The sequence below is a fragment of the Acomys russatus genome, chromosome 18 (assembly GCF_903995435.1).
Source record: "Acomys russatus chromosome 18, mAcoRus1.1, whole genome shotgun sequence".
Classification (NCBI taxonomy): Eukaryota; Metazoa; Chordata; class Mammalia; order Rodentia; family Muridae; genus Acomys; species Acomys russatus.
In genome coordinates this window covers 21082019-21108775 of record NC_067154.1, presented here as the reverse complement: position 1 = coordinate 21108775, position 26757 = coordinate 21082019, and the positions used below count along the sequence as shown (strand labels likewise).

The 26757-nt window shown below is 38.6% G+C and overlaps 1 protein-coding gene across 1 annotated transcript in view; it reads left to right on the top strand.

Annotated features, from left to right (window-relative positions):
* The window catches only part of Akap11 (A-kinase anchoring protein 11), a 33775-nt gene extending 8378 nt beyond the window's left edge, over nt 1–25397 (top strand). The window contains exons 3-11 of the mRNA XM_051160607.1: nt 1888–1935; nt 3601–3735; nt 5046–5313; nt 5856–10296; nt 12935–13090; nt 17586–17672; nt 18381–18427; nt 22138–22352; nt 25257–25397. Of these exons, the coding sequence (XP_051016564.1) occupies nt 1888–1935; nt 3601–3735; nt 5046–5313; nt 5856–10296; nt 12935–13090; nt 17586–17672; nt 18381–18427; nt 22138–22352; nt 25257–25397 (5538 nt within the window). The remainder of the gene's footprint in view (nt 1–1887; nt 1936–3600; nt 3736–5045; nt 5314–5855; nt 10297–12934; nt 13091–17585; nt 17673–18380; nt 18428–22137; nt 22353–25256) is intronic.
* Nucleotides 25398–26757: the final 1360 nt, after the last annotated feature.

The following is a 26757-nucleotide window of genomic DNA, read 5'->3' as shown; positions in this document are numbered from 1 at the left end:
GGTAAAGCCTAGCATGTGCAAAGCCCCAGGTTTAGTACCCCAGCTCAAAAATTGTGACACTAGATTTTCACAGCTTAAAATTGGTGTACATACTTAGCATTGTCATTTTTGAAGCGAGGTTTCTAGTGAACCTTGATTTCTTACTAAGAAGTGGGAGGCTCTGGTCTTTGAGGAACTCGCTCCCTGAAGTCATTCCCTAGAACAAGGAGTGTGCCTTTAGGTGAGGAGTGCTCTGCCAGCCGAGTCTTCCCACTTCTGGACCAGTTAATTGTTATGGAACTTGATTCACATTCTCTGCCTCCCTCTTTGACTTTATGTCAGTTGCTGTGTGTGATAAGTCTCCTGCTCCCATCCTCAGTTTTGTAGCCTGTATCCCCAGTTGTGCACATGCCATTCCTCCAACCTGTTCCTGGGAGATCAAGGTCAACATATTTTCTCTTTTGTGTTTAGCAAGGAAACTTAATAGAAGAGATTTCTGTCCCATTTTATGGTGTGCATATCTGAGTTTTGGGCTTTTTTCTTCCCAGTGTACTTGTTCATTTTAAGCCAAGTATATGAGCATATATATCATACCTGCAGCTTGGCAATGACTGACTTAAAAAGCTTTGTTGTTTTATGTTTTCTTTCAGGCGTATATTATATCCCCTATACTCTAAGGTCCCCACCTTCCACTTTTACACCTCTTCTCTCCTGTTACCCCCTGTTCCTCTAGACCATTTTATTTCTCCTTTTAGTTAATACACAAATACATGCTTTTATGTGATTATATAAAATCTAGGGACTTAAATATCTGTTTGAAAAAAGGAAAGCAGTTAGTCCCTGTGTTTTAGGGAGTTCTGGAAGCTGTATTGCCTGGAAATGTTATGAGGAGACAGGCTTCTACTGGTTAGCAATTTACTAGATGCCTAAAGGTTACCTAACACTCCACTGAATTAGTAGCCATAATTAATTAGAGTAAAGTGCCAGGGTAATTTTAGATTCTGGCTAGCCTCTGAGTCATCAGAAAGGAATCAAAGTGTTTTCAATGTAGTTTTTATATTTTAACCATCCCATTTCTCTGCAGTACTTTAATTGTTGTTATTTAAATATGTTGTATATCTAGACACAGCCCTTATGTGGTAAATACTTTACTTGTTTTTTTCTGAAAGGAAAGAGGCTAGTATGATGATAAAGACATAAATATTTCCTCATGCCATTAGAGAATCCATTGATATATGATTTACATATATATGTATATATACATATATGCGCACATATATATTTCTATATATAGGGAGTAGTATCTCTGTAAGAGTGATGAAGGGAATATTGATAGAATCACAGCTAGTTAGGAAGGAGCCTGGGATCTGCAGGGAAAGTTTCTCTGAGAAGGTGCTGGAACTTGCAGAATGAAGCGGAGCCAGGCCTAGAAGTGTCTGAGGAAAAGAGATTCATTTCAAGGTGACATGGGTGCAGGAGCCTTAAGCAGTCGTGTACAGGGCATGTGCTAGAACTAGAAAGGTGTCCCGAGGGTTTGAATGAAAAGGAGGCTGAAGGCTTCCGCTGATACTCTTGAGAGTGTGAGCAAGTGACCTGGCAATGGACAGATAGTGATAGTGGATGTCAGAGGGCATGACAGTGAGAGTGGGATGAGTAGAGATGCTTAGCTATGCTTCAAGAGTGAAGTTGGGTGAGTTAGCTAGAGGGGATGGGGTAGATGAGGTTCAAGAGCTACAGTGTGGTGGAAACCTTGGCCATTGGCAACACTGCCTGCCCAGTGCACGCAGCACCATGCCTAACTGTGCGTTGTCAACACTCTGAGATAGGACTTTTAAAGAAGTGAGTTAATGGAGATTTTTTTTTCTTTTCTTTTCTTTCCTACCCTCCCCCCTGCCTCCCTTGATTCAGGTCACATTTCTGGGCTTTAATGAAGAAGCAGATGCTGCTCATGTACAGGTGTGGTCAATTTATTGAATTGTCAGACTGTGGGGGACTATTTAAACATTTTGAATACTGAAAAATTTACTTTAGTACTCAAAATTTACACTAATCTTAAGGTATCTTTTAACTTTAAAAAATGCCATTTGAAGCCAGCCATGATGGTACCTGCCTTTATCTCCAGGACGCAGAGGCAAAAGCAGGCTGATCTTTGAGTTCAAGGCCAGCATGCTGCCCGGCTGCTCTGGATAGTGTGTTCCCAGGCCAGCCAGGGCTACATAGTGAGCTCCGGCTCCCGTTCCCCCTAAAACAAGGATGACATTTGAGATCAACTTTTTGAGTGTGATTTGTACATTTTCACTTTCACCATTTTTACTAGGGATTCTTTTGTTGTTATTTCTGAGACAATGTCTTATGTCATTGTTGTGAACTTGAACTTGTAGAAATCCTGCTGCCTCAGTTTCCCAAGTGCTGGGATAACAACTGTATGCTACCATAACTGGCTTGTGTTCATTCTTGCTGGAGAAAACAGGTTTTCGTTTATCTGAAAGCTTTAAACCGCAGGCCATTTTCTTGATTTTGTTCATTCTATTGCATGTAACATTTGTGTATTTTGATGGTTTTCATAATTTCACTTTAATAGTAATGTTCTTGTATCTTAGTGAAGTAGAATTATATATAAAAATCAAATGTATAAAAGTCTCAGTTTTTACACATTTATAAATTTGTGCACAAGTTTATAACCCATTTCATTTAGCTGTTTATAGAAGGATGGTATTTGAGGTTAGGGTCAATGAAGGAAAGCCGAGCAATTGCTGAATTTTTTCCTTGTGGTGGTGGGTCTGCGTTAGCTCTCTCTGCAGAGTATGTCTGCAGACTCTGTATTCCATCTTGATTTTTTTAGTTAGAAGGAAAGAGCTTGGACAAAAGGAGCAGAGAAGGCATGCTCTCCAGAGCAATATACAGGCGTCTAACTGGACTGCAGGGCTAATGCAGGAGGGTCTCCATGAGTTAGAGTTCCAGAACAGCCTGAGCCACAGAGTAAGACTGTCTCGAAAACAAAGCCACAGCGCTGGTCCTCAGGAGCTGCAGACACGACCATGTTTACAGACCTCTCCTCTCTCTGGGCAAAGACTTGAGTGACTCTTGACCTGGAAAAAAAATAGTTACTTAAAAAAAAAAAAAAAAAAAAAAAAAAGCACAAAAAAAGAAAAGTTTCTCTTAACCTTTATAAAATCTTTAGAGGCTTACTGCAATACCTTCAGAAAAGGTGGACTTATATTTTAGAGTTAAAACTTGAGCTCTGAAGAAGGGTGTTCAATAGCTAAGAATTCTATAGGAAAAACTTCAGATTCCAACTAGGGGGAATCTGGGTGACAACTGCTAAAAAAAAATTAAATGCTAATTGTCATAGATGTTTGAGGTGCCCTGGTAAAATTGATTAGGTAGCTCAGTAGCAAATTGCTTGAAAGGCTATAAAACTATACTAAGTAACCCGAGTTTGCTTTATTTGTGAGCAAAAAAAACCCTTGACTATCTGTAGATAGACTGTGTATGTGAGCTGTTATGAAGCAGACAGTTTATTGACCAGTACACTTAGTTTGGATGTGGGCAACAGTGTGGACACCTTGACAGTGTTACTCTGTAGTGTTACTTATTACTGTCATTGTTACTTAAAATTAGGATCTGGCTGCAATTTCACTGGAACTTCCAGACCTTCTGAATTCGCTCCATTTCTGCAGTCTCAGTGAAAATGAAATCATTTGTATGAAGGATATCAGTAAAGCATCAGATGTAAGCGATAGTCCTCTAAAGCAGGTAACCTGTGGATCATTTCAAATCATGTTTCTCAGGCCAGGCTTTTACTGTATTTGCTCAGTAATAGTAAACTTTTAAGTGATTGAAGCTTTTCTTGTTTGAATTCAGTCTTAAGGAAATGCTATTGATGAAAAATCTAACTCATAAAGCATTGCCAGCCTTGAAACAGAATAAATTTGATACTGCCTTATAAAGTAAATTCCCGCCTGTGAACTTCTGTCAGTGGCTTGCAAGCACATTACTAATTTTTTCAGTGAGATGGTCTTGTTCAGACTTTTTTTATCCAGCCAGAGGGACGGCTCCTGCTTCATAGCCACTTCACATTGGTATGTGCTGGAAGCAGCATGTCCTAGAAATGGACTTCCAGTTCACTTTCTGCTTAAAGATTTTCCATGTAAAGTGTTGTTTTCTTAAGACAGTCTTTAGTTCATTACTAAGTATTTTTGTTTTTTGTTTGTTTGTTTATTTTACTAAATATTTTTGATAATGTACCAAAGAAAACTGCTGCTCAGTTTAGGAAGTTAAACATTTACAATTTTATGAGTAGGCTTCTAATTTGGAGACTTGTTCCAGCTGTAAATACTGCTTTGTTCGTTGTGAGGTGTAGTGATTAGAACTGTGCCTTGCTTCCCAGATCATATTGTTCACTCATACAGACTTTCGTTATTTGCCAGGACATTGAGAGTGATTTTTGCTGTTATGCTTGCTTTCTTCTTTTCAAAAACAAATCACTTATCAATGTTTGCATTTAAAAATACAGTATGTGTAAGGAAAACTAATGGCTTGGTTCTTAATCAGAGCTGTTAGCATGATTGTAAGTTTTATACTAAGAAATAGAAGTTAAAAGATAAGGTCAGTTCTTTTGTTGTAGAAGGGAAGGTAACATGCTGGGGGTTGGGAGCTAGAGGAAAATAAAATAGATTCTGGTTGCTTCCCTCAAGTGTTCACAGTGTAATGGGTGAGATTGGTAAATGATTAAATCAGACACGTTACAAACATGTACAGTAATGTAGAAAAAATAATAGCCCAAGAGACTAGATTGATAGTAGGTTCTATAACATTTAAGGAGAATTTGAGGACATGAGAGGAAAAAGATTGGCAAGAAAAAATTAAATTGAGATTTAAATAAAAATATATTTTAGACAACTTCAGGAAATTAAATACTTAAAGGTCATTAAACATTACAGAATGAAAGAACCTTTTGGGATGCATGCATTTCTTGTTGTTGCCCCTCCCCAGGCTTCGCTTCCAGATAATGTTTTATATTTAAATTTAAAACTGATTTTTATCATCTTTTCATCTTTCCCAAGAGTCATCATTCTGGAATGCTTTGTGTCATGAGAGTGTCACCTACATTACCAGGACTCAGAATTGATTTTATCTTTAGTCTCCTAAGTAAATATGCTGCTGGCATAAGACATACCCTGGACACGCACGTGAATCAGAAGCACCACCTTGAGACCACTGATGAAGATGATGATGATGACACAAACCAGTCTGTGTCTTCCATAGAGGATGACTTTGTCACTGCTTTTGAGCAGTTAGAGGAGGAAGAGAGCACAAAGCTATATAATGATGGTGTGTCCCTTTTATTAGACTTCTTTTTCCTAGAAGTAGATTGAAGGTGAAAGTTTGGTTTTTGAAGTTTTAAAGCAGACTTAACAGTTGAAATGTATTTTAAAATTTGATCCAGTTTAAACATTTTAGTAGTTTTTCTTATTAGGAATTAATTTTCTTGTCTATTTAAAGTCATTGTTAGCTATTTAAAATTTTTTCCTATTTATCTTTCTAGATAGTATTGTTCAAGCCTTGCTTATGTTATAACCTAGTATTTAGAACATTGCTGTGTTCAAATGTCCAAACAGTTAGTTGGCAGTCACTACTGATCTTTCTAACATAAATGACAAGGCGCTGTGCTTTCCATAGGTCATGGAGGACACAGGGTAAAATGGGATTATTTTATGAAAAGGTGCATTTGTTCCCAAGTGTTACTGGGGATGAAATTTCTGTTAAATATCGTAGTGTAGGAAACATTTATGATGTAAATATTTTGTGTTTAATGTCAGTGTTTTAAAGCAGTTTTTCTAGAATAATGTAAGACATTTATTCTTTTCCTGTAGAAATAAATATTGCTGCACTAAGGAGCCGGTGTGATGCTGCCTCTCAGACTACTTTGGGTCATCATTTAGAAACCCATGATTTTAAAGTGTTGGTTAGTTACGGAGCACAGAAGTCATTGGCTAAGCCTTCATCTTCAGTAAATGTTCTGGGACGCAAAGAAGCATCTTCTGTGAAAACATCAGTCACAACATCAGTTTCAGAACCCTGGACCCAACGGAGTCTCTATAGGTCACCCAGTGCTTCAGATAAGGGCAGAGGCACACAGGAGACATCCTTCCCTTCTCCTGTCCACTCTTCTGAGTCTGAGTGCTCAAGCCCAAGTCCTGTGATTTTTTTGGATGAAGAGGGATATCAAAAAAGTTTAAAAGCGAAACTTGACCTGCCTGAAATCCCTGTGACAAAAGATGATGTAGAGGATTCAGACTCTGAAGTGAGTGAGTTTTTTGATAGCTTTGATCAGTTTGACGAACTAGAACAAACTCTGGAGACTAATGGTCCGTTTATGAAAGACCCTATCTTAGGGAAGTCATTGCAGAAGACAGGGCACAAACATGAAAAATCTTGTATGAATCCTCAGAAGTTCAAGTTTGAGCGTCCAGCTCTTCCAGCTAATGTTAGAAAGCCAACTCCACGCAAACCCGAGTCTCCATATGGCCACCTATGTGATGCTCCAGATTCCCCTCGTCCAGTGATGGCGTCAGAAGACAGTGCTTTGTTTAGCCCAATTCGAGCCTCTGCTTTCAGTCCTCCTGGGAGCTGTACTCCTGCTGAGTGTTTTTGCCAAACAGATATTGGTGGAGATAGGATTCAGGATCCTATGCATTGTACTTATGAGGATTATGCAAGTAATCTTTCCTGTGAAGTACTAGGCTCAGCTCTTCATGTGCAACGTGCAAATGCTGCATCAGATATTAATAGTATTAAAAGGGGAGAAAGTAATACTGTAGCTTTTAAGCTTGGAGACACTGACCAAAGAAGTAAATGCAAAAAATCTTCAATGATTACAGAGAGCGTGCAGAAGTTTGCAGCAGATCTTGTGGGGAAAAGTTTTGGTAGTGCATTTAAGGACTTACAGAAAGGAGTTTCTTCATGTACTAATGCGTTGTGCCACTTAGCTGTCAAATTGACGTCGTCTGTAGTTCAGATGGCATTTAATGAACTTAGAAAGCAGTGTGCATTTTCACTGAAAGAACGAGCCATTGGTAGCCTGGCTAGTCTTTTGGTGAGTGAAGCCGTATCAAATGCCTTGAACGATTTACAGTGTGTGAAAAAGCAGATGTTTACAAACACGGCTGCTAGGTTTGCAGCGGACCTTGCAGAAGAGCTTGTTTTTGAAGGTATCATGGACGTGTGTCAGTTTCCATGCCCTCCAGCCCCTGCGTCGCCACAGTGTCACTCATTTGACTTTGAAGACAAAGCCGTGAAATCATACGCCAAAGATTTGTCTGAATCTGTAATACAAGAAGCATTCATAGAGCTGTCACAGACTGATGTGACCTTCACAACAAAGGCAGCAGCTACGGTTTCTGTGGGTGATGTCAAGTATGTGAGCACAGAAAGTGTAGTGCCGCCTACACAGACCTTCACATTTTCATCATCCGTTAGTGGTCAAGCAATTATGCTGACAAAACCAGTGCAGGAGCCTAAGAAGGAATACACAGTGCAGCAGGCTTTGTTTTGTACTTCAGGAGTTGTCACCTCAATACCAGTGCCCTTGGCAGGTAGTGCCCTTCTTCCATATCATGCTGCATCTGCTTGGCATCAGCCCCAGTCTCATTCGTCATCTGAGCATAGTAAAGCAGATGGTGGTGCCGCCCAAGAGCACATCAGCACAGAAAGCCCTGAAGAGGAAGTAGATTGTCTCAGAAGTACCTGTCTACCTTCAGAGCTCAGTCCATGTGACCAGAATGACTTCAGACCAACTAACGGCGATACTGACATGCAGAGGCCTTCAAAACTCACCAGCAGCCCTGGGATTATTAGCAACTTTTCTGCAGCAATGGTACATACATTAGTAAATGAAACCTTAGAGTCCATGACATCCTTCAAAGGCACAAAAACTGTTGATATAAATGCAGATTATTTAACCAAAATGATAAAGGGAAAAGCCTGTCCTCTTACCCTTTGTGACCAAGCAGCACTACAGCAGAGCAAAGCTAGCAGTAAGGACATGTTTGCTGAGCAGTTATCAAAGTCTATTATTAAACATTCCCTGGATAAAAGCAAGTCAATGTTTCCAAATATAGATAAGAAGCCAGCTAGTAAGGAACATATGCCTGTTCTTGGAGAAGAATCACAGTTGACCTTGGAGGAATCTCCCAAATTCCCTGACTTTCCAGATCACTCACCTCACTGTTCACTCTTGGCTGGAAAGTATTGTGCTCTGGAATATAAAGATTCTGTGGGTTTGGGGTTTTCTTTAGAGACACTGCCACCTTGTCCAGTGATGACAAGTCAGAAATCTAACTTGAAGGATAAACCAGTGAAAAGGCATAATTTGAATAATACTGTACTTGAATCCTTGTCTTTTGGACAGGAAAGCTTTTTCCGTCACTCACATCCTTTGTCATCTGCAGAACTTACCTATGTTGATGGTTTGCATGTGGAAGATAAACAGAAAATCAGAGACAGAAATGTAATACCTGATACTCCTCCATCAACTCCTTTAGTACCATCCCAGACTAGTTCTGAATGGGATATCAAAAAGTTAACCAAAAAGCTCAAGGGAGAGTTAGCCAAAGAGTTTGCACCTGCGACACCACCTTCCACACCTCACAACTCTGTTGGTAGTTTGTCTGAGAATGGGCACAATGCTATAGAGAAGGAAGAGTTCATGCTGAAACTCATGCGATCTCTTTCAGAGGAAGTTGAAAGCAGTGAAGGTGAAGAGCACCCGGAAGTGGATGTGAAGTCAGAGTACTCAGGGAGGAAAGTTCAGTTTGCAGAAGCATTAGCTACACACATCATTTCTCTTGCAACTGAAGTGGCAGCCTCCCATTTAGATCATGAAATCACTCAAGAATTCAAGGGTCATAACCCTCACTTAAATGTGCAGCGTCAAAGAATACTGCCTGCTTCTTTAGATCATTTGGGTGAAAACATACAGACATGCAGTTTTGCAAGTGATATGGCAGCTGAAGTCATTGCAGAAGCTGAGCAAATCACAAAAGCCGGAAGTTATATGCTTTTCAGGCATGAGAGGAACGTTTGTCATGTTGAAGGTGATCGAGGTAAAGCAGAAGAGAAGTTGGATGTGGAGGGTGTTGCACACCCAAGAGAAGTGGATCCATGTGTTCTTTCATTACCAAGTTGTGTGCCAGCTCTGACATACAAGTATCCCAGCTGTGAAAGTGTGACTGATGAATATGCAGGTCATGTTATCCAAGTACTAAAGCAGCAAGGTGGCGATGGTGACCTAATCATGGATCAGTATGCCAGTAGACTGGCCTATCGGTCTGTCAAGTCAGGAGTGCAAGAAGCAGCTAAGACAGTAAAAATGAAGTGCAGTTCAAAAATGTTCCCTGTGCACAACTCTCATGTGAAAATAAACAAAGAACTGTTGATGTTCTCAAATAAAGAGCATCACCAAGAAGTAGATAAAAGACAAAGAAGAAGAAATGGTGGCCATCTTTTTAAACACCAAATGTGTGAAAGGACACAGGGTCCTTGTAGAAATGAACTCTCTGAACTGTACAGTTTTTCAGCCTCTCTTGCTAGCAGCATAACCAGAGATGTTAAGAAACAGTTGACAGCACCTACAGTTGACTTGCCAAAATCCTCAGCAGATTGTTGTCTTTTTGAAAAATCTGGTTGTGCTGACAAGAATGAGAGTATTACTGAACCAGAATTTTCAAAGTCTTGTCAACTTCTTCAAAATCATGGATATTGCCAGAATACAGGCAGCTTAAGGGGACATAATTGTGGAGAGAATGCTCAAGCCATTGAACAGTATGCTCGAAAAGTAGTGGGGGACACTTTAGAGCTAAGTTTAGGACCCACAGTTTTCCAAGTTTCAGAGGCTGCAACATCAGCAGAAAGGATTAGTTATGCAGAAAAACTGTCACCACCTATAAATGAAGCTTGCAGATACTGTGATCTTAAGGAACTTCATGGTTGCACCAGAAGTCCTGCTCAGCCCCTTTCAAAGCAGGGCCCATGTGCTAGTGGTAAGCCAGGTTCATATTCAAAACTTAGTAGCATCTATCAGAAATCGAAAATTTTTCATCTCGATGTCCCTCAAATTCATGTTAATCTTGATAAGAGGGCAGTGCTTGCAGAGAAGATCGTTGCTGAAGCTATTGAAAAAGCAGAGAGAGAATTGAGCAATACCAGCTTAGCAGCTGATAGTGGAATTGGCCCAGATGGCCTTAGCTTTGCTGAAAGCCTTACCACAGAAATCATGACAACAGCTATGACAAATGCTCGGCATGCTGTTAGCAGGTAGGTTTCAGATTTTCTGTGGGGTCTTGTGGTAAAGTGAAAAGTTGACTTTGTCCTGTATGTCTTAGGTTCATAAAAAAGTCTGTTTTCATCCTAACTTAACAGAAAGATTCTCTGTTGCATTTGTGTACTGCTTATTGTCCTGTGCATGGTTTTCATGTGAAATTTCATGGTTTTCATGTCCCTTTTGAGGGACATTATCTTTCATTTACAGGTGAATTCTATTAAAGAATTGAGACTGGTATATTTACTACTTGGAGATTAAAGTCTCTCCAATGGTTAAAACAGCCTTCTCCATGTTACTTTGGACTTTAAAAAAATTCTTTCTCCCCTATCAGAACAGTTTCATAAGAGGAAACTAGATGGAAGTTCCTAAGCCTTCATTTTCAGGACTTAGCAAACAATTTTGCCATTCATTCTTCAGAGTATTTGTTTTCTTCCTTAGACCTGGCCAGTGATGTACTGAGAGGCCGTCCTCATTTTTACCCAGGCGGGCATTGGCAGACTCTCTCTTTGGTGCTTGTGTTCCCATGTCTCCTTAGCAGTCGTTCAGAGTCCACTCAGCTGTATATAGTTCTGTTTCACACTTTGTAAAGTTAAAGTGATTTGAGGTTGAAGAATGACTGATTCAAATAGATTATTCACTAAGCTGTTGAGTGAATTGTTTCACTAATGTTCCTTTTTTCATAAATGTTTGATTAATGGAAGTAATCATAATAGAATATATAGTAGAATGTCACAAACCCATAATGCTCACCAGGGTGCCATCTGAATGTTAAATAGAAAAGCATATGATAGTGGAATTTTACAACAATAGTGTTTCTAGACTTCATTTTCAATCTATGAGCCCAGTTGCCTAGCAGTTATTACAGACTCTCCTTTTAACTTCCTCCTATGAGTCATTTTCTTAAAAAAAAAAAAAAGTGGTAGGTAACAGGAAAAAGTGTTAAATAAAATAAAGTTGTGGTGTAAGATGGCTGTGTTTGTAATGCCCGACTTAACTGAGTTGTTACATCTTAAATACAAAGTGTGAAGTGCCTAAAGAGTGGGGTGGGCAGTTCAGGCCTTATTTTAGCTTTTAGGGACATAAAAGAAACTGAAACAGGCAAAAAAAAAAAAAAAAAAAAAAAAAAAACAGCTAAATGAGCTGACGAAGGACAACAGTGGGCATGATAATGTGGACAGGCAAAAGCCCATGAGGCCTCAACCGTACACAGAGAACTACAGGCGACCAAAGAATGCTGAGAGTGGGAGATAAAGACTTCCCTGGCTAAGAGTGTACCAATTGGTTATGCAGTACCAGCGGTCAGTCAAGAGACATACATAGACTAAACAGGTCCTGTTTTTGTACTTAGGAATATATATGTCTGTACATACACGTACACACACATACCACAACAATTAAAGAAAAAAGCGGTCATGAATTTGAGAGAGAGCACGAAGGGCATATATGGGAGGAGTTGGAAGGAGAAAGGGGAAGGAGAAATGATGTAATTATATTTTAAAAAATAAATGTTGTGTGTTATTAGCAGACGTGAACAGGAGCTGTTGGGGCTGGCTTGCGGGTTTGAATGGGTAGGAGAGAAAGAGTGCTAATAGAATAACATCACAACCAAGAGCCGAAAGTGAAGATAGAACAAGTGGAGTCTGGGGTACTGCGTTCCAGGTAGAGGGGCGGGATTGCATGTGTGTGCTGCTGTACAGTGATTTGAGGGAAAGTAGGTGAGAAAGTAGACACTGGGAGGGACCAGCTTATACATACACGATTGCTTTGAAGCCAGTGGAAAGTTTTGATCTGAAAACTTACGGTTTTTTCTCTTCATGCTTCAAGTATCACTGTTTAGAACTGTGTTGAATAGCTACAGCTGGAGATACTAGTATAGTTCCTCTAAATGAACTTTTTTTTTTTACCATATCATAAAAATATGAATGTCCCTTTGTTTTTTGCTTTTTTTTTGTTTGTTTGCTTGTTGTATTTTGTTTGTTTTGTTTTTGATTTTTCGAGACAAGGTTTCTCTGCGTAGCCTTGGCTGTCCTACACTTGCTTTGTAGACCAGGCCGGTCTCAAACTCACATTGACCTGGGATTAAAGGCATGTGCCACCACATCTGGCTTAAAATTTTTTAATGTAGCCTTGGCTGGCCTAGAGCTATGTAGACCAGGCAGGCCTTGAACTCACAGAGACTCCTTGTCTCTGTTTCCCAAGTGCAGGGACATCGCTCTCTCTGAGAAAGATTATAATTCATGTTCTGAAGGGATTTGTCTAGTGTGAATATAGGATTGGTTGACAAAATTAGAATTTCTAAGAGCCAGCAGGAGGCTAAATGAAGGTACTATTTTTACAGGGAAGATGCACTTAGAACTTGTAGGGAGGTGCACTTCTGCTCAGTGTCCTGTTGAAAGTGCGAACAGCGTTACACAGATTGTAGATCAACGATGTGCGAGGATGTCTCTCGAGTGGCAGGTCTGGTCCTGCTGTGCTGTCCTTCAGTCTTGTTATTTGCAGATGCAGCACAATGTTCAGGGTGTGGCTGGGAATGTAATTTCTTAGTGTCATCTTTATCATCTTATTTTCTCATCAGAATTTGTGATGTCTCAATTATTTTTAAGAAATTATTACCATGTGCTCTTTTCTTAGTTCAAAAGAAATAGAAGATTTTCAGTCAACAGAGTCCTTTGGCAGCCAACAGATGAATCTCAGTGTTGGTGAGGACAGCACGGGTAGCTGGTCCAACTTAAGTTTTGAGGAAGACCATCAAGATGAAAGCAGCAGTTTTCATCATCTCAGTGAAAGGTAATAATGATTTTATAGTTAGCTATGTGATACGGGTCTTTAGACTTAAGAAAAGTAAACAATCGATTTATAGTAGTATTAAAAAATCTCAATTTGGAAATCTGTTTATACATCCAACATTATTTTACTGTTCACAATGTAGCTTTTTTTGTTTGTTTTCACTTTGATTGTTTGTGAGGGAGTGACTCTTCTGATACAGCCGAGGCTGGTCTTGAAGTTCTTCAAGTTTCTCCTTCAAGCTCCCCGGGGCTGGATTATAGGCTTGTTGGTTGTATTGCTGTGGCTGCCTTCTAAATGGTTTTGATTCATAATAAATACAATAGGGAGCAGAGATAATGTTCCTTGGGTATGCTGAAAGCTGACTTGAAAAAAATATTGTAATACTATATTTTGTTTACATTTGAAGCTTCCGTGGATGTTCTAGGAGTGTAATTTATCACTTTAAAAAGCATACTTTTTTCATTAGTAGGTGAGAAAAAAGATAGGTATCTAAAAAGGCATCAAGATGGCCCTATAGTTTTCTTGATAGAAGCTAAAATAAATAGTATCTTTAGGGAACAGGAAGAGACTTCTGTAAGTAACAAAATAGTGAGCATTTATGTACCTACTTAGATTGAAAACACAAACGTTCAGTTTGTGATAAAATAGAGTTTTGTATACCTAAATTTACTTCACATGTAAATTTTCTCAGTTAACTTTATTCGTTACAGTCATCTTTGAAATACTTTATTATGACTACTTGTTTCTTACATTCTTACCTCTACCTAAAGGCATTCCTGGCTAGCTATGAATTGTCATGAAGTATTTGTTTATATTAACTGATAATTGGAATAATAAATAACAGCCATAGTTGGACCCTAGGGAGGGAGATGCTCTCAGAATACTTCCACCAGGAGGTATGTATGGAAAGGACCGTCGATGGTTCCTGTTGACCTGACCCCTTGGAATGTGCTTGCCACGAGAGGGAAGGAAGAGTGAAGTTGGAGGAGAGGATGAGGTGGCAAAGGAAACAGATAGCTTCTGGAGCACACCACCCTAGCCAGGGCTCAGAGGGTTTGTTCTGTTCTCGGATGCACATTTCCTTTCCTTTCCTTCTTCTTTTTTTTTTTTTTTTAATTCTGTATTTCTTATGCCATGGGAAACACCAAAATCTTTTACAATTTGGATGCAAAAAATAGTCTTTAAAATGTAGAGCAAGATCACAAACATGATTCTCCCTATCTGGAATACTGTATTAACGCTAAAGTTGTTTTTTTCCCCCCTTCTCTTTTTTAAGAAAAAGAAGCTTCTAAGATCTTAGCAAAGGTGCCATTGCTGCCTAGGACAGTTAAACTGAGGAGAAGCTAGTGATCTTAAGAGGATTTGTAGAAGGGAGAGAATGGGAAGATACAAGTGAGGGGATAACAATTGGGGTGTAATCTGAATAAATTATTTAAAAAATAAATAAAAAATAAAAAATCCTGCAGAAGTGGGAAAAAGGAAGAGGGTTTGTTGAAAGTGGAGTAACTAGAGAGGGCTGACTGATCTGTTGTGACGGGGAGTGTTTACCTGGGCTCTAGCCTTCATTTCTGCCTGTAGCATTAGTTTATTGGTGGTATGGATGACTCAGGGACAAGGCTGAGATGACAGCCCCATAGCAGAACCAGTACCAAATCAGGCTGAGGCCAATATAATAAACAAATACATTTAGGCTCAGAAATTAATTCTGTGAACTCAGGTAGGGAGCACACATTTGGCTTGAGAGCGTTTTGTCAGGAAAAGATGTGTGTTTCACTCGTTCACTGTCAGTGTGAATGCTGCAGCACCTATAAGATTTGGACACAAGGCAGCTCTGGGTTGATAGTGTGCTTGCTCAATGCAGGTTTCCAGAGCCTCACTCCAGGCATTGATTCATCAGGCCAGGCAGGGTATCCGTAAGCACCTTAGTGATTCCAGTGCGAGCATTTGGACACATCTGAGAGAGGTAGCTTTACAAGTTACATCTTGTGGTGACCTTTGCTACTCTTCTTTCAGGTACAGAGATCATCTGGGCAATAAGCACCTTGAACTTTCATTTTTAAACCGGAAGTTCAGTAAAGAGATTTTAAAATGGGTTTATAGGAAGTATATGTAATTAATTGATGACAAAGAAAGCTGGCCTGTGCATGTGAATTTCTTATTTTGAATAGTTTCTGACATTTCTGAAGCTATATATTAGAGGCACGTGTGATGTTTTGTGTCTGAGACCCCTGGAGGCTGAAGCAAGTTCAAGGCCTGCCTAGGCAGTTTAGCAGGACCTGCCCCTACAGCCAACCACCAGCCTTCCCTCCCCCCTCCAAAGTAACTTAGACTTGGGAAGTTGGAGCCCAGTGGTTAAGCTCTTGTCTGCATGTGGAAGGTTTAGATTCACTTCCCAGCACATCACACACACAAAATTATAAATACGTGAGAGAGGCGGCCAGACTTAGACAGCTCTTGAGATGATTTTTTATCAGAATATATAATAGTCTTGATAGGAATCAAAGCCATAAAAAGGAATCTTAGTATTTAACTAGCACAGCCTTGAGAGTACACCTGCTCTGGAAATAGGCTACGGAAAGAAAAAAAAAAGTGGAGCTGACACAGTGGTTTAGAAATAGAATAGGAAATCCATTGAGTAAAGAAAATAGGCTTTATTTTACTTTATGTTGGCCCACGGTAGGAATGATCATACTTGGAGATTTCCTTGTGTGGTTCTGGTATAATCACCAAACAAACAACCCCTTATATTTTGGAAGAGTGCTGCTAAGGTGAAATGTCACGTAGTCTTAGAGGTAGCTATATCACTTAGAGGTAGATAGATATTCTATAAATAACTGACTTCAAATCTGAACTACTTAAACAGGAGCAAGATGGGGTTAGAAAGTTTTATGCATTTTATTCTTTATGTTACTTCTTGTGTTCATTTAACACTTAAATGATGGATTTTTTTTGTTGTTGTTGTTTGTTTGGTTTTTGTTTTTTGAGACAGGGTTTCTCTGTGTAGCCTTAGCTGTCCTGGACTCACTTTGTAGACCAGGCTGGCCTTGAACTCGCAGCAACCCGCTTGCCTCTGCTTCCCTAGTGCTGGAATTAAAGGCGTGCGCACCCACGCCCATCCTAAATGATGGATTTTTATGCTAATTAGATTGTAAAAATCATTGTTAATAGAATATGGGCAAGGATTTTAATTTTATATTTTTCATTCTTTAGAAAATCATTTTCTTAATGTAGATAGGATTTGAGATCATTAATTCTCTTATTTTTGTTTACAGTTGTCTATCTGTTCTGTACCTCTGAATTTTTTTGTGTTTTAGTTTGTCTCATGACAGACTGATGGTAAAACTCTGGCTGTCTTTGTGGTTTTATAGTAGAATTATATTTGTTTGAAGATATCTCAAAAAGACCACTTAGTTTTACTTCAATGCATTGCAATTTGTGAAAGCTTGATACTGTTAAAGTGAAAATGGATAAGTAATTTATTTGGGAATGTTTAAAAACTACTTAGAACTTTAGGTAATTGTGACTTTGGTTACCTTGACAACATTTACTGAATCACAAGAAGTGAGTTTATGTTAAAGAGCCAAAATTTAGGTTAGTATAGATGATAACTTAGAACTGACTTGCCAAGAATGAGAAGTAAAGCTGCTTATCACTGCAAACTAATGTGCTTACTAATTATTTTAATAATTAGGAATGATTAGAATTTTTAAGTTGCATGTTAAAAATTTTAATCTGAAATGTAGCCTATATTTTTTTTTAATACTGTTGCTTCTTTTTTTTTTTTTTTTCAAACAATGCTTTGCTGCAGTTGTAGATAGAGTTGCCTTCTTCTTTTGGCTAGGTAATGTAAGAAATTGGAACTGTGTGTGGCTTTGGTAACTATCCAGCCAGACGAATATATGCTTTGCTTATTCTGACTTTCTTTTGAGGAAAATATGTGCTATTTGCCACCTGCTTAGTATGTGTAATGTAAAATAAAGTAAAGATAATTGCCATAATGATGTAACGAGGGCTTTAAATTAAAAGACAAGGTCTGTTTAAGACAGTTTCCCCCACTTCTCATTGTTTTGTACTGTTCAGAAATTCCAGAAGACCTCAACTTAGGTCTTTCTTCCTTTTTAAATATTATCCAAATTGAGTAATAGGAAATTGTATTACCTTTTTTGTTCTTGTTTTGTGTAAATTACATGTTAAGGTTTGCCATGAGATATTTTATCATGCAGTCATTTTCCGTCCTAAAAGTTCTGTTGTCTTAATCTGAAAAATAAGTGTAAATTTAGAATAGCTCCATGACATTTTGAGACAAAGAAAAGAGTTCCTCGTCTCCAGCCCTGTTCATTACCCTTTCTGGAACAGCAGTGACAGCCTCTCGTCCCTCTGTGAATGCTCCGCTCCACTCCACTGTGGCAGCCTTAGGACCGAAGCTGTCCCAAGGATTCACAGGTGGTCTTCACTATTCATTTGCTAGTTCAGCTCTGTTCTTTTCTCCCTCCAGCAGTAATGGTAACAGCAGTAGCTGGAGCAGTCTTGGTTTAGAAGGAGATTTGTGTGAGGACAATTTATCCTTTCCAACATCAGAAAGGTTGGTCCAGTTTAGACACTTAAAAACTGATGAGTCTTTCACCACTAATGCATGATGTCATTATTCTTAAAAGAGCCAATATGTATCAACCTGCTTTTCTCCTGAATTTTGAGATGATTCTGTTCGATACATTTACATCTAATGAAAATTTCAACTAGCTAATATATGACTGACATCTAATTGCAAAATGTGTTACTGTTTGCATGGGTTGCTCTGCTTGCTAATTTTCATTCTACCAATGATTTCATTAAAAAGAGCTTGCTTCCTACAGGATTTCTGTTGGTTTTGTTTTGTTTTGTTTTCCTATATGGTTTAATTTCATATATAATAAAAGTATAGGAAAATTGATTTAAAACATTAAATGGCATTAGTTGAAGCAGTACTACTTCATTTTCATGACATTCTATGATACTCAGATAGTGTATTACTTAAAACCAAATTAGAATATTTCACCTTCATTTGAAGTTACTTGGCTTTAAATGTCATGATAAGGTAGGGCTTCTGTAGGCATCATGTGAACTTCAGATTTTAACATGAAATAATGTGAGAAGCAAAGCTTCCTTTGATTGTCATTTCCTCCTTTCTAAATGTCACATGTCATATTGTAGTATTTCATTCCTACTACTTTTCTTAGAAGTGGTTTTAATCCATTACTAATTAAGCTCTTTTTTTTTTTTTTAAATTACTTCTGCTGTTTTCTTTGAAAAGTGATGGAGCAGATGATAGAGATGACGAGCAGGAGGATGGTGTGGAAGGTTAGTCACAGTTTGCTTCTCTAAGCCTTTGTGTGCGTCTCTCTGGTTTGTATTTATGCCTCTTACACAGAAGCTCTGTTTTTTTGGTATGAAACATCATATGAAACCCTGTCTCAAAAACAAAAAGTTTGAGGGAGAAGTTTAGGATATATTTTTTTTTTAAATGTAAGTCTAAAATCCTTCTCATGTTACAACATTAACTTATTGTAATTACAATGAATTATTTATTACTCTCTGGTAGTTACTCTTTGTGGCTATGACAAAATTCTTGCAAAAAAAGGAACGAGTGTCATGTAGGAAGGGCATGACCATGGGAACTGGTGGCTGGAGGCAGGAAACGAGCAGGAGCAGGTGAGCTGCAGTTCTCAGGGACCCACCCCTAGTGACCTACCTCTGTCAGCTCCAAGTAGTAATGATTTCATAGTGATCCAAAACTTAGTTAGAGACCAGGAGCTCACTCAAACTGAAACTCTCATATTTTCCTTCAAATTGGCAACTTAAAGAATGGGGCCTGGAGAAATGGCTCAGTGGTCAAGAGTGCCGCCTGCTCTTCCAAAGGTCCTGAGTTCAATTCCCAGCAACCACATGGTGGCTCACAACCATCTGTAATGTGATATGGCGCCCTCTTCTGGCTTGCAGGAGTACATGCAAGCAGAACACTGTATACATAATAATAAATAAATAATTAAAAAAAAAAGAATTGGTATTTTTGTCAAACTTACATGAGCCAAAGAGTACACATGGAAGGGTGCTTTAAATATCTCCAGTTTCCTCTTCCACTTCTTCCTAAATCTGTACTCATACATACATACATTTAAAGGAAATAGTCTTCCTTCAGTGAACTGTTGTTTCTATGCTAACCTTAGATATCATTGGCTGCAGAGTTTTGAACATAGCTTGTGAGCTTAATTCATATATAGGAATATCCATAGATAGTCCCTAGAGCCTAGAGACTTCATTCATGTCAAGCCTAAGTTTTCATTGTACTCAGATAGTTTTTGAATGTCTTCCTCAGGCTTGTGTTTTTGTTTTTTTGAGACAGGGTTTCTCTGTGTAGCCTTGGATGTCCCGGACTTGCTTTGTAGTCCAGACTGGCCTTGAACTCACAGAGATCCTCCTGCCTCTGCCTCCCAAGTGCTGGGGTTAAAGGCGTATGCCACCACCGCCCGGCTCAGACCTTACATTTTTTAAAAGTATGAAAAGATACTTTTCATAAAACAGCACATTTAAATTAAAAATACTGTTTAATATAATTATTTTTGAACTAGTGAAATTTTGTTGTTTCTTTAGAAGTAGGAAATCTGAGGACTAGAGATGCCCCAGTGTGTTCCATGTTGGGAGTTCAGCCCTGCACCATCGTGCCAAAAATGTAGGCACACTGAGACACTGAGAATTTCTTGAGATATATAAGGAATTTGCAGCCAATATATCCACAGTGTTCTTGTTCAGGGAAGTTACATAATAGTTCTTAAGTTAAAATTTTCAGATTTAAGATTATTATTTAAAATTTTTAAATTATATTTATTTGTTTTGTATATGAGCATGTGTGTGCATAGGTGTAAACACAGGAATGCCACTAGTCATGTATTTCACATAAAGTCAGTTTTCTTTTTCTACCTTGTGGGACCAGATATTTGAGCTCAGGTCTTCAAACTTGGCAGCAAGTGCCTTCACTAGCTGAGCCATTCCACTAACCCAGATTATTCTATATATTTTAAAAGATTTTATTTTATGCAAGTGGATATTTTGCCTACATCTCTCTGTGCAGTACCCCAGAAGGTCAGAAGATGGCACAAGATCCCCCTGGAACTGGGTTTACAGATAATGAAGAGCTGCCATGTGGGTGCTGGCTGAATCTGGCTCCTCTGCAAGAGAAGCCAGTACTCTTAACTACTAAATCATCTCTCCAGTTCTTACTATAATTTTTAGAGTTAGTGAATGATAGTCTAGGTAGTTTGCTTTATTTTTGTTCATTAATGTGTTGGCCTTTTTTCCTTAGACTTATTTATTTATTATACAGTGTTTATTTGTGTACACCTGCACGCCAGAAGAGGGCACCACATCTCATTATAGGTGGTTGTGAGCTACCAAGTGGTTCCTGGGAATTGAACTCATAGCCTTTGGAAGAACAGTGCTTTAAACCTCTGAGCCATCTCTCCAGCCCTAATGTGTTGGCCTTTAAAAGTCAAAACTTCTCCCTAATAACACTCATGGACATGATTATTCCACAGGCTGTCCGTGTACACATGCATGCTGTGGGTCTTTAATATCCTAGTTGTTACTTACCTAACTCTATTGAGGAATGATTAAGAGAAGAGATATAAGTTAATATACATAAAACAATTCATTTTAAAAAGTTTATTAGTAGGCCTTAGAATTTTTTCTGTTAATATGTAGAAACCAGGAGGTTAATTATATGCAAATATATCATTCCTCAGCTCTTAGAATGATCCTCATTTCGCATATATGAAGTTGTAATGAACTTTTAAATTTGTTCCATTAGAGATTGGTTTAGATTTATGAAAGCCTCAAAATTAGGTAATTCCTACGGCAACAAATACCTACTTTTTAAACTATTCTTCTTTCTCTTTTATTTACTTATTCTTTGGTTAGGTGGCGTCAGCCCTAACCTCTGTTGATGTTTCCCATCAGGCCAGGAAGCTAGCAGGCCCTACCCAAGGAAACCCTAGCAGCAGAGAAGCATTAAGTGATCCAGCTTCCAACTCCAGGCACTCTGCAGGGTTTACAAGACCCTGTCTTATTCCATAGTGTATCAGATGTCCTTTCAAACAAACAAACAGACATATACAAACCATTTACTACATTAATTTTTTATGTTTAGCATACAAAGCGATTGGATTTCATGTATTGTTTTCTGAATAGATATCATTATATGTTCCTCTTACTTATCCTCATGTCCCATTGCCCCTCATTCCTCACGCTTCCTTCCTGCTGGTTCTCCTTGCCACATAGTCTTCCCTTCTGTTCATGTCACATGACTGCCATTACCCTCGCTTCTCTTCTACTTTCATGACCTGCACAAATACATGCGTGTGTGTATGTATACACATGTAATTTTAAATGTAGATTCTGCATATGAAAGAGAACATACATCCGACCTACTTTTGATTGAGACTTATTGGCACAAAAGGGAGAAAAAAGATAAATTCCTGAGAATAACATAGATCAAAATTTTTACACGAAGAATAGAGGGCCAACACAAATTCTAAAAATTATTAATAGTGGTCTAGAGTACCTTGTATACTATAACAGAAAAATATCCATCAGCAACAGAGAAATCCAGCAGCATTTCCATTATTAGTACATCCTGGGTCGAGGACTGTCTGTGTGCCCTAGATACTTCTTGTACTTAGTCATCCCTGCGCGGGAGTATTGAGCACGATGCTGGTACATAGGACATTGGTTGCATCATCCAGCTAAGATACCTCCTTTGTATTGAAAGCATCATTCTCATTAACAAGAAAACAAACTTGAGAGAAGTGCCAATTCACTCCACACAGTACTTTACATTTGTGCCATCAGTAAGTGATCAAAGTTATTTGTTTTAGTATTATTTTGTCCTTAAGAAGTGCTTTCGTTCACATTATAATATAGTTAAGGAAAGCATTCACTGGACTCTTGAATTAAAACCAGAGTTTTGAGAACTGATTTGATTAATTTCACTTTATATTGTTCATATTTACTACTAGATTTACAGCAAAATGGAAAGACTCTGCGAATTATGAACATTGACATGGAGCCTGGCGCAGTAGATCCCCAACTAAGGGTTATTCTTCAGTGGCTAATCGCCTCTGAGGCTGAAGTTGCAGAACTGTATTTTCAGGACTTTGCAAAGACGGAGTTTTTTATATTAGTAAGTACCTCCCTTCCAGAGTGGGTATGGAGGAGCATTGGCACTGTGTTGGCAAAATGCTTGTTGAATGCAGAATATTAATCCATAGGCATGGAGTCTCGCAGTTGGGTTCAAATGTAGTTCTGCCTGCCACTTTGCAGTAGGTGTGGCCTTAGGCAGATGCATCAGTGAATGCCTCAGTTCCCTGAGTTGCATGTGGGGTTAGAGGATAGAGTTTACCTTGCAGGTTTGTGAGGATTAATCAATACTGTCAAAAGCCAGTGGCTGGTCTAATGCCCTAACCCTAGAAGGTAGATGTCAGCACTAATCAGCTAATGAAGTCTTAAGAAAAGCCCAGCTATTCTAGCTCCCTGATTCTTACTAGGACCTAATTATTAGGTCTGTCCAGTCTTTGTGCAAATGAAAGGCTGCTCTAATGAAAAAACAATATAAGTTTAGATAAGATACTTTCCTTAGATATGGTTTTAGTGTGTACCAAGCACTGTGTTAGTTGGGGTTTTCAGTTTATAGTTTTGAGTGTGTTCTCCCCTGGTTTTCCTTATGAAAACTTATATTAACCTTACAGTAGGATATAAAACAATCCAGTTAATAACCAATATAGATTATCAAAAAAGACAGGAAAGGAAGGCCCAAGTTGCTCTTCTTCTTTTCTGGTTCAGAATGTATGACAGTGTTGTCGGAAGATGTCTGTGACGGAAGTGAATACTCCCTGACACTGACTTTTACTTGGATTGGGGTTCATTAGCTTGAGGCTTGAAGGAAGAGAAAATGGCCTGGGAAGAGGTGCTCAAGAAAATAATTATCAGTGGAAATATGGGTGGGGAATGGTTAGAACTGAGGCCTGAGGTAGGCTTTGGCTTCATGGAGTTGACAGGAGGTGGCCAGAGCAGGAGGCCTTGCCGTCATGTATCCTCACCCAGGTGTCTTTGCCTGACTGAGTCAAGTACAATGCTCATTTGTGGATGGCAAGGCTTTATTATGTTTATGGCTCATTTTAACTAGATGGCTGATTTTAAATAATGACACTTAAGAGACTGTGTCTAGCTGGGACTCTACAAGGCTACTGGGGATAAAACAGTTAAGAGACCAGTACAGATCATGTTTGCTGGTAATGAGAATAATAGAAATACTTTCTCTTTCAGGATCATATATTTAATTCTTACATTTTCACTATTAGGTAGAAGAAACAGTATTACCTTGAGGATAAATGGAAGATGATATACAATTGTATGTTAAGAAGATGTAAACATACTTTTATAAGTAACAAAAGAGAAACTAGATTAAAGACTTGTATTGGAAGACACTGTCAACAAAGTGAAAAGACAGTCCACATGTGGGAGGAAATACTTGCCGTTGTGTATCTGTAGAATTCTTAGACCTAGCACATAGAAAGAACTCCTTCATCCTAAAAATAAAAAGGCCATATTCTAATTTTAAAATGGACTAAGAGTGATTACTGCATATATTTGGAAGAGGAAAACATAAAAGGGTATTCAACCTCACTACCTATTAGGAAAGTGCAAATCAAAATCCCTGCATGCTTCACCCTCAGCAGGGGAACTATCAAGTGAGTAATAGCAAGTGTGGGAGGACGTGGGGACACTGCACCCTGCATACAGGTCTTAGTGAGACTCTGGTAAAGCTGTGAAAACATCTGACAGTTCCCCAAAATGTTGAGTACAATGTTACCATGTTACCCAGTATTCCCCTGCTCGGTATACACTTGAGGGACATGAACACATATGTCTACACAAAACCCAGTGCAGGCATGTCCGTGGCAACATTATTCAGTGGTAGGTACAGAGTAGGATGTGTTAGCCTTGGTGGAACAGGCCTATAATTCCAGCACCCTGGAAGAGAGGCAGGATTACGGTATGTTTGAGGCCACTCTGGTCTAAATAGTTCTGGCAAGTCAAGGATGCATAGCAAGACCCTGTCTCAAACAAACAAACTAGCACAAAGCAAAAAGTGAGAAGTCTTCATCTGTCCATCAGCTAATGAATAGAGAACAAGATTTGTTGGTTAGTAGAAAGTAGTAAGGCACTGAGCCTTGCTTTACCATAGTAAAACCTCAAGATAACTATGCTAAGACAAAGACTGCACACGGAGTTCACATTCCATTTCTTTAAAATGTCCCCAAATAGGCAACTCTATAAGGCCCCAAGTAGAGGAGTGGTTTATCTGAATGTACTAGGGAGGACGGAGAGGGGCTTCTGATGCAGAGGGCTTTCCCCTAGTGTAAGGAGAGAGCATCCAGTATTGACTGCATGGAGCTTGTCTTCACTTCAGTGATAGACTAAAACCCATGGGATATCTCAAAACTGTTTAAAGAAAAGAACATTTACAGTAAAAATAGTTTTTCAGAATTTATTGTATGGTCTCTTACAAATTAAAAATTCTTTCAGAGTTGAGACATGATAGTAAGGCCCGTTCTGTTTTGCTGTCTAAACCTCTATTTACTCTTTTGCTTGCTTTTTCATTGAAGCATTACATTTCTTAACTTAGAAAGCCATGTTTCCGTTAAGGCTGGAGTGTTTTCCAGAATACAAACCACATTATATGTTGTGGAAAGAAAATCCACAACCTTTTATTAAGCTTGACATTGTTGTTATTATGTTCCTAATTGAGGGTGTGGCAGATGTATTTTGTTAGGTGAAGAACTTCCTGTAGACAGTTAGACTGCACTCCCACACACTGTCCACTGCCAAGGTTTGTGCTGTTTCTAGAATCCTGAAGTGTCATTCTATGGAGGTATATTTATAAAGTGCAAGAAAGGAAAATGTTTAATTTGTGTAAAGGGCTGGTGGTTGGGGGCAGATCTCATAACTGGGAAAGAATATTTCATTATAAACAGCAGGATTCCTGGTTTTGTCTGAAGATAAAAATGAAAACTTTGTTGCTACAAAATTTTTTCTGTTAATACGTGTTAATGTTTCTGTCATCCTTCTTTCTTAGCTTTCAAAGCAATTACAGGAGAAAGGCTGGAAGGTGGGAGATGTCCTGCAGGCTGTGTTTAAATACTACGAAGTGATGGAAAAAACTTCAAGTGAGGAAAGATGCAAGTCGCTCTTTGATTGGCTTTTGGAAAATGCGTAGAACAGACTCCAGACCAGTATATTTTATTGTTTGCTCTAGGAAGTAAAGAAACTGATGACTTATGTTTAGGATAAAATTCAAATATAGGATATTAACATTTTAATTGGATTACAAGGAAATTAAGAAGCTTTTTAAATGCATTCTGCCATCACACTGTATATAGTTGATACTTTTGTAATCTTTGTCAGAATATCCTCTTTCCTTGTCCTTCTGTACATGTGTTGTGTTCTGTAAAGGAGGGTCTCACCCTGAGGTTGGGACATTGTCCACAGCGTTTGTTTGGATCCATATAGTGCTGCTGCAAATAGGCTGAGGCTGCTAGCCTGGCCCATGTGATCACTTTGTTCCTTTCAAAACAGTTGGTGCCTGATGAAAACTCACCTGACATAATGAAAGAAAATGGAGGCTGATATTTTATTGTTTATTTATTTCTAATAACTTTGTAATCTTTGTATATTGTTCTTTAAAATCAATTTTATTTCCATAGTTCACCTATTGGTACTTTTAGATTTCCTCAGACATTTAATTTCTTAGCATACTCATTAGTGATTTAGGTTTCTGTGTCCACCATAAGTGAACTTTCCTAGCCTTCCATCAAATGATGTTATTGCTAATGCTGCCAGTTGTTCTGGAATGAGAAATAAAAGGTGTGTGTGTGTCAGAGGGAAAGGTGTGGTGTGAGAGAGAATGTGTGTACAAGAATAAAATTTGACCTTGTGACTAGTTTATTCTCTTTCATTTTAGTGTTTTCTTAGTTAGAAACCAACTGTTAACATTAAATAAAATATCTAAATATTGTGCAGTAAGATTTTCGTTCTTTTGATTTATTCCATAAATGAAATTCAGGTTGTAAAATACATTGATATTAAAAAAAATATAGAAATGTATTCAGAGGAGCCTAATAATGATTTTCAGTGTTGGATTTTTGAAGCAGAACTCCTCACTTCACCAAGAATAATTCTTTTAGCACTGTGGTTCTCCCGCTTCCTACTGCTGTGACCCCAACCAGAACATTATTTTGTTGCTACTTCCTAACTGTGATTTTTGATACTTTTATGAATTATAATGTAAATATCAGCATTTTCTGATGGTCTTAGGTGACCTCTGTGGAGGGGTTGTTCACCCCTCAAAGAGAGTGGCCTACAGGTTGAGAATCGCTATTTTCACACAGCAGGTACCCCCTCTCCCAAAAAATTGTATGTGGACTTCTAGATTGTATTGTAAAGTTCCCTCTCATCATCTTTTTGGCCTTTACCTTCACTACTGTGGTTTCAGAGACTGCAGGTTGCTCAGAGTGAGATGAACCAGGCTGCAGATGTTGGCTTCTTCCACTTTAGGGTAAATCTTTCTTCTTCTTCTT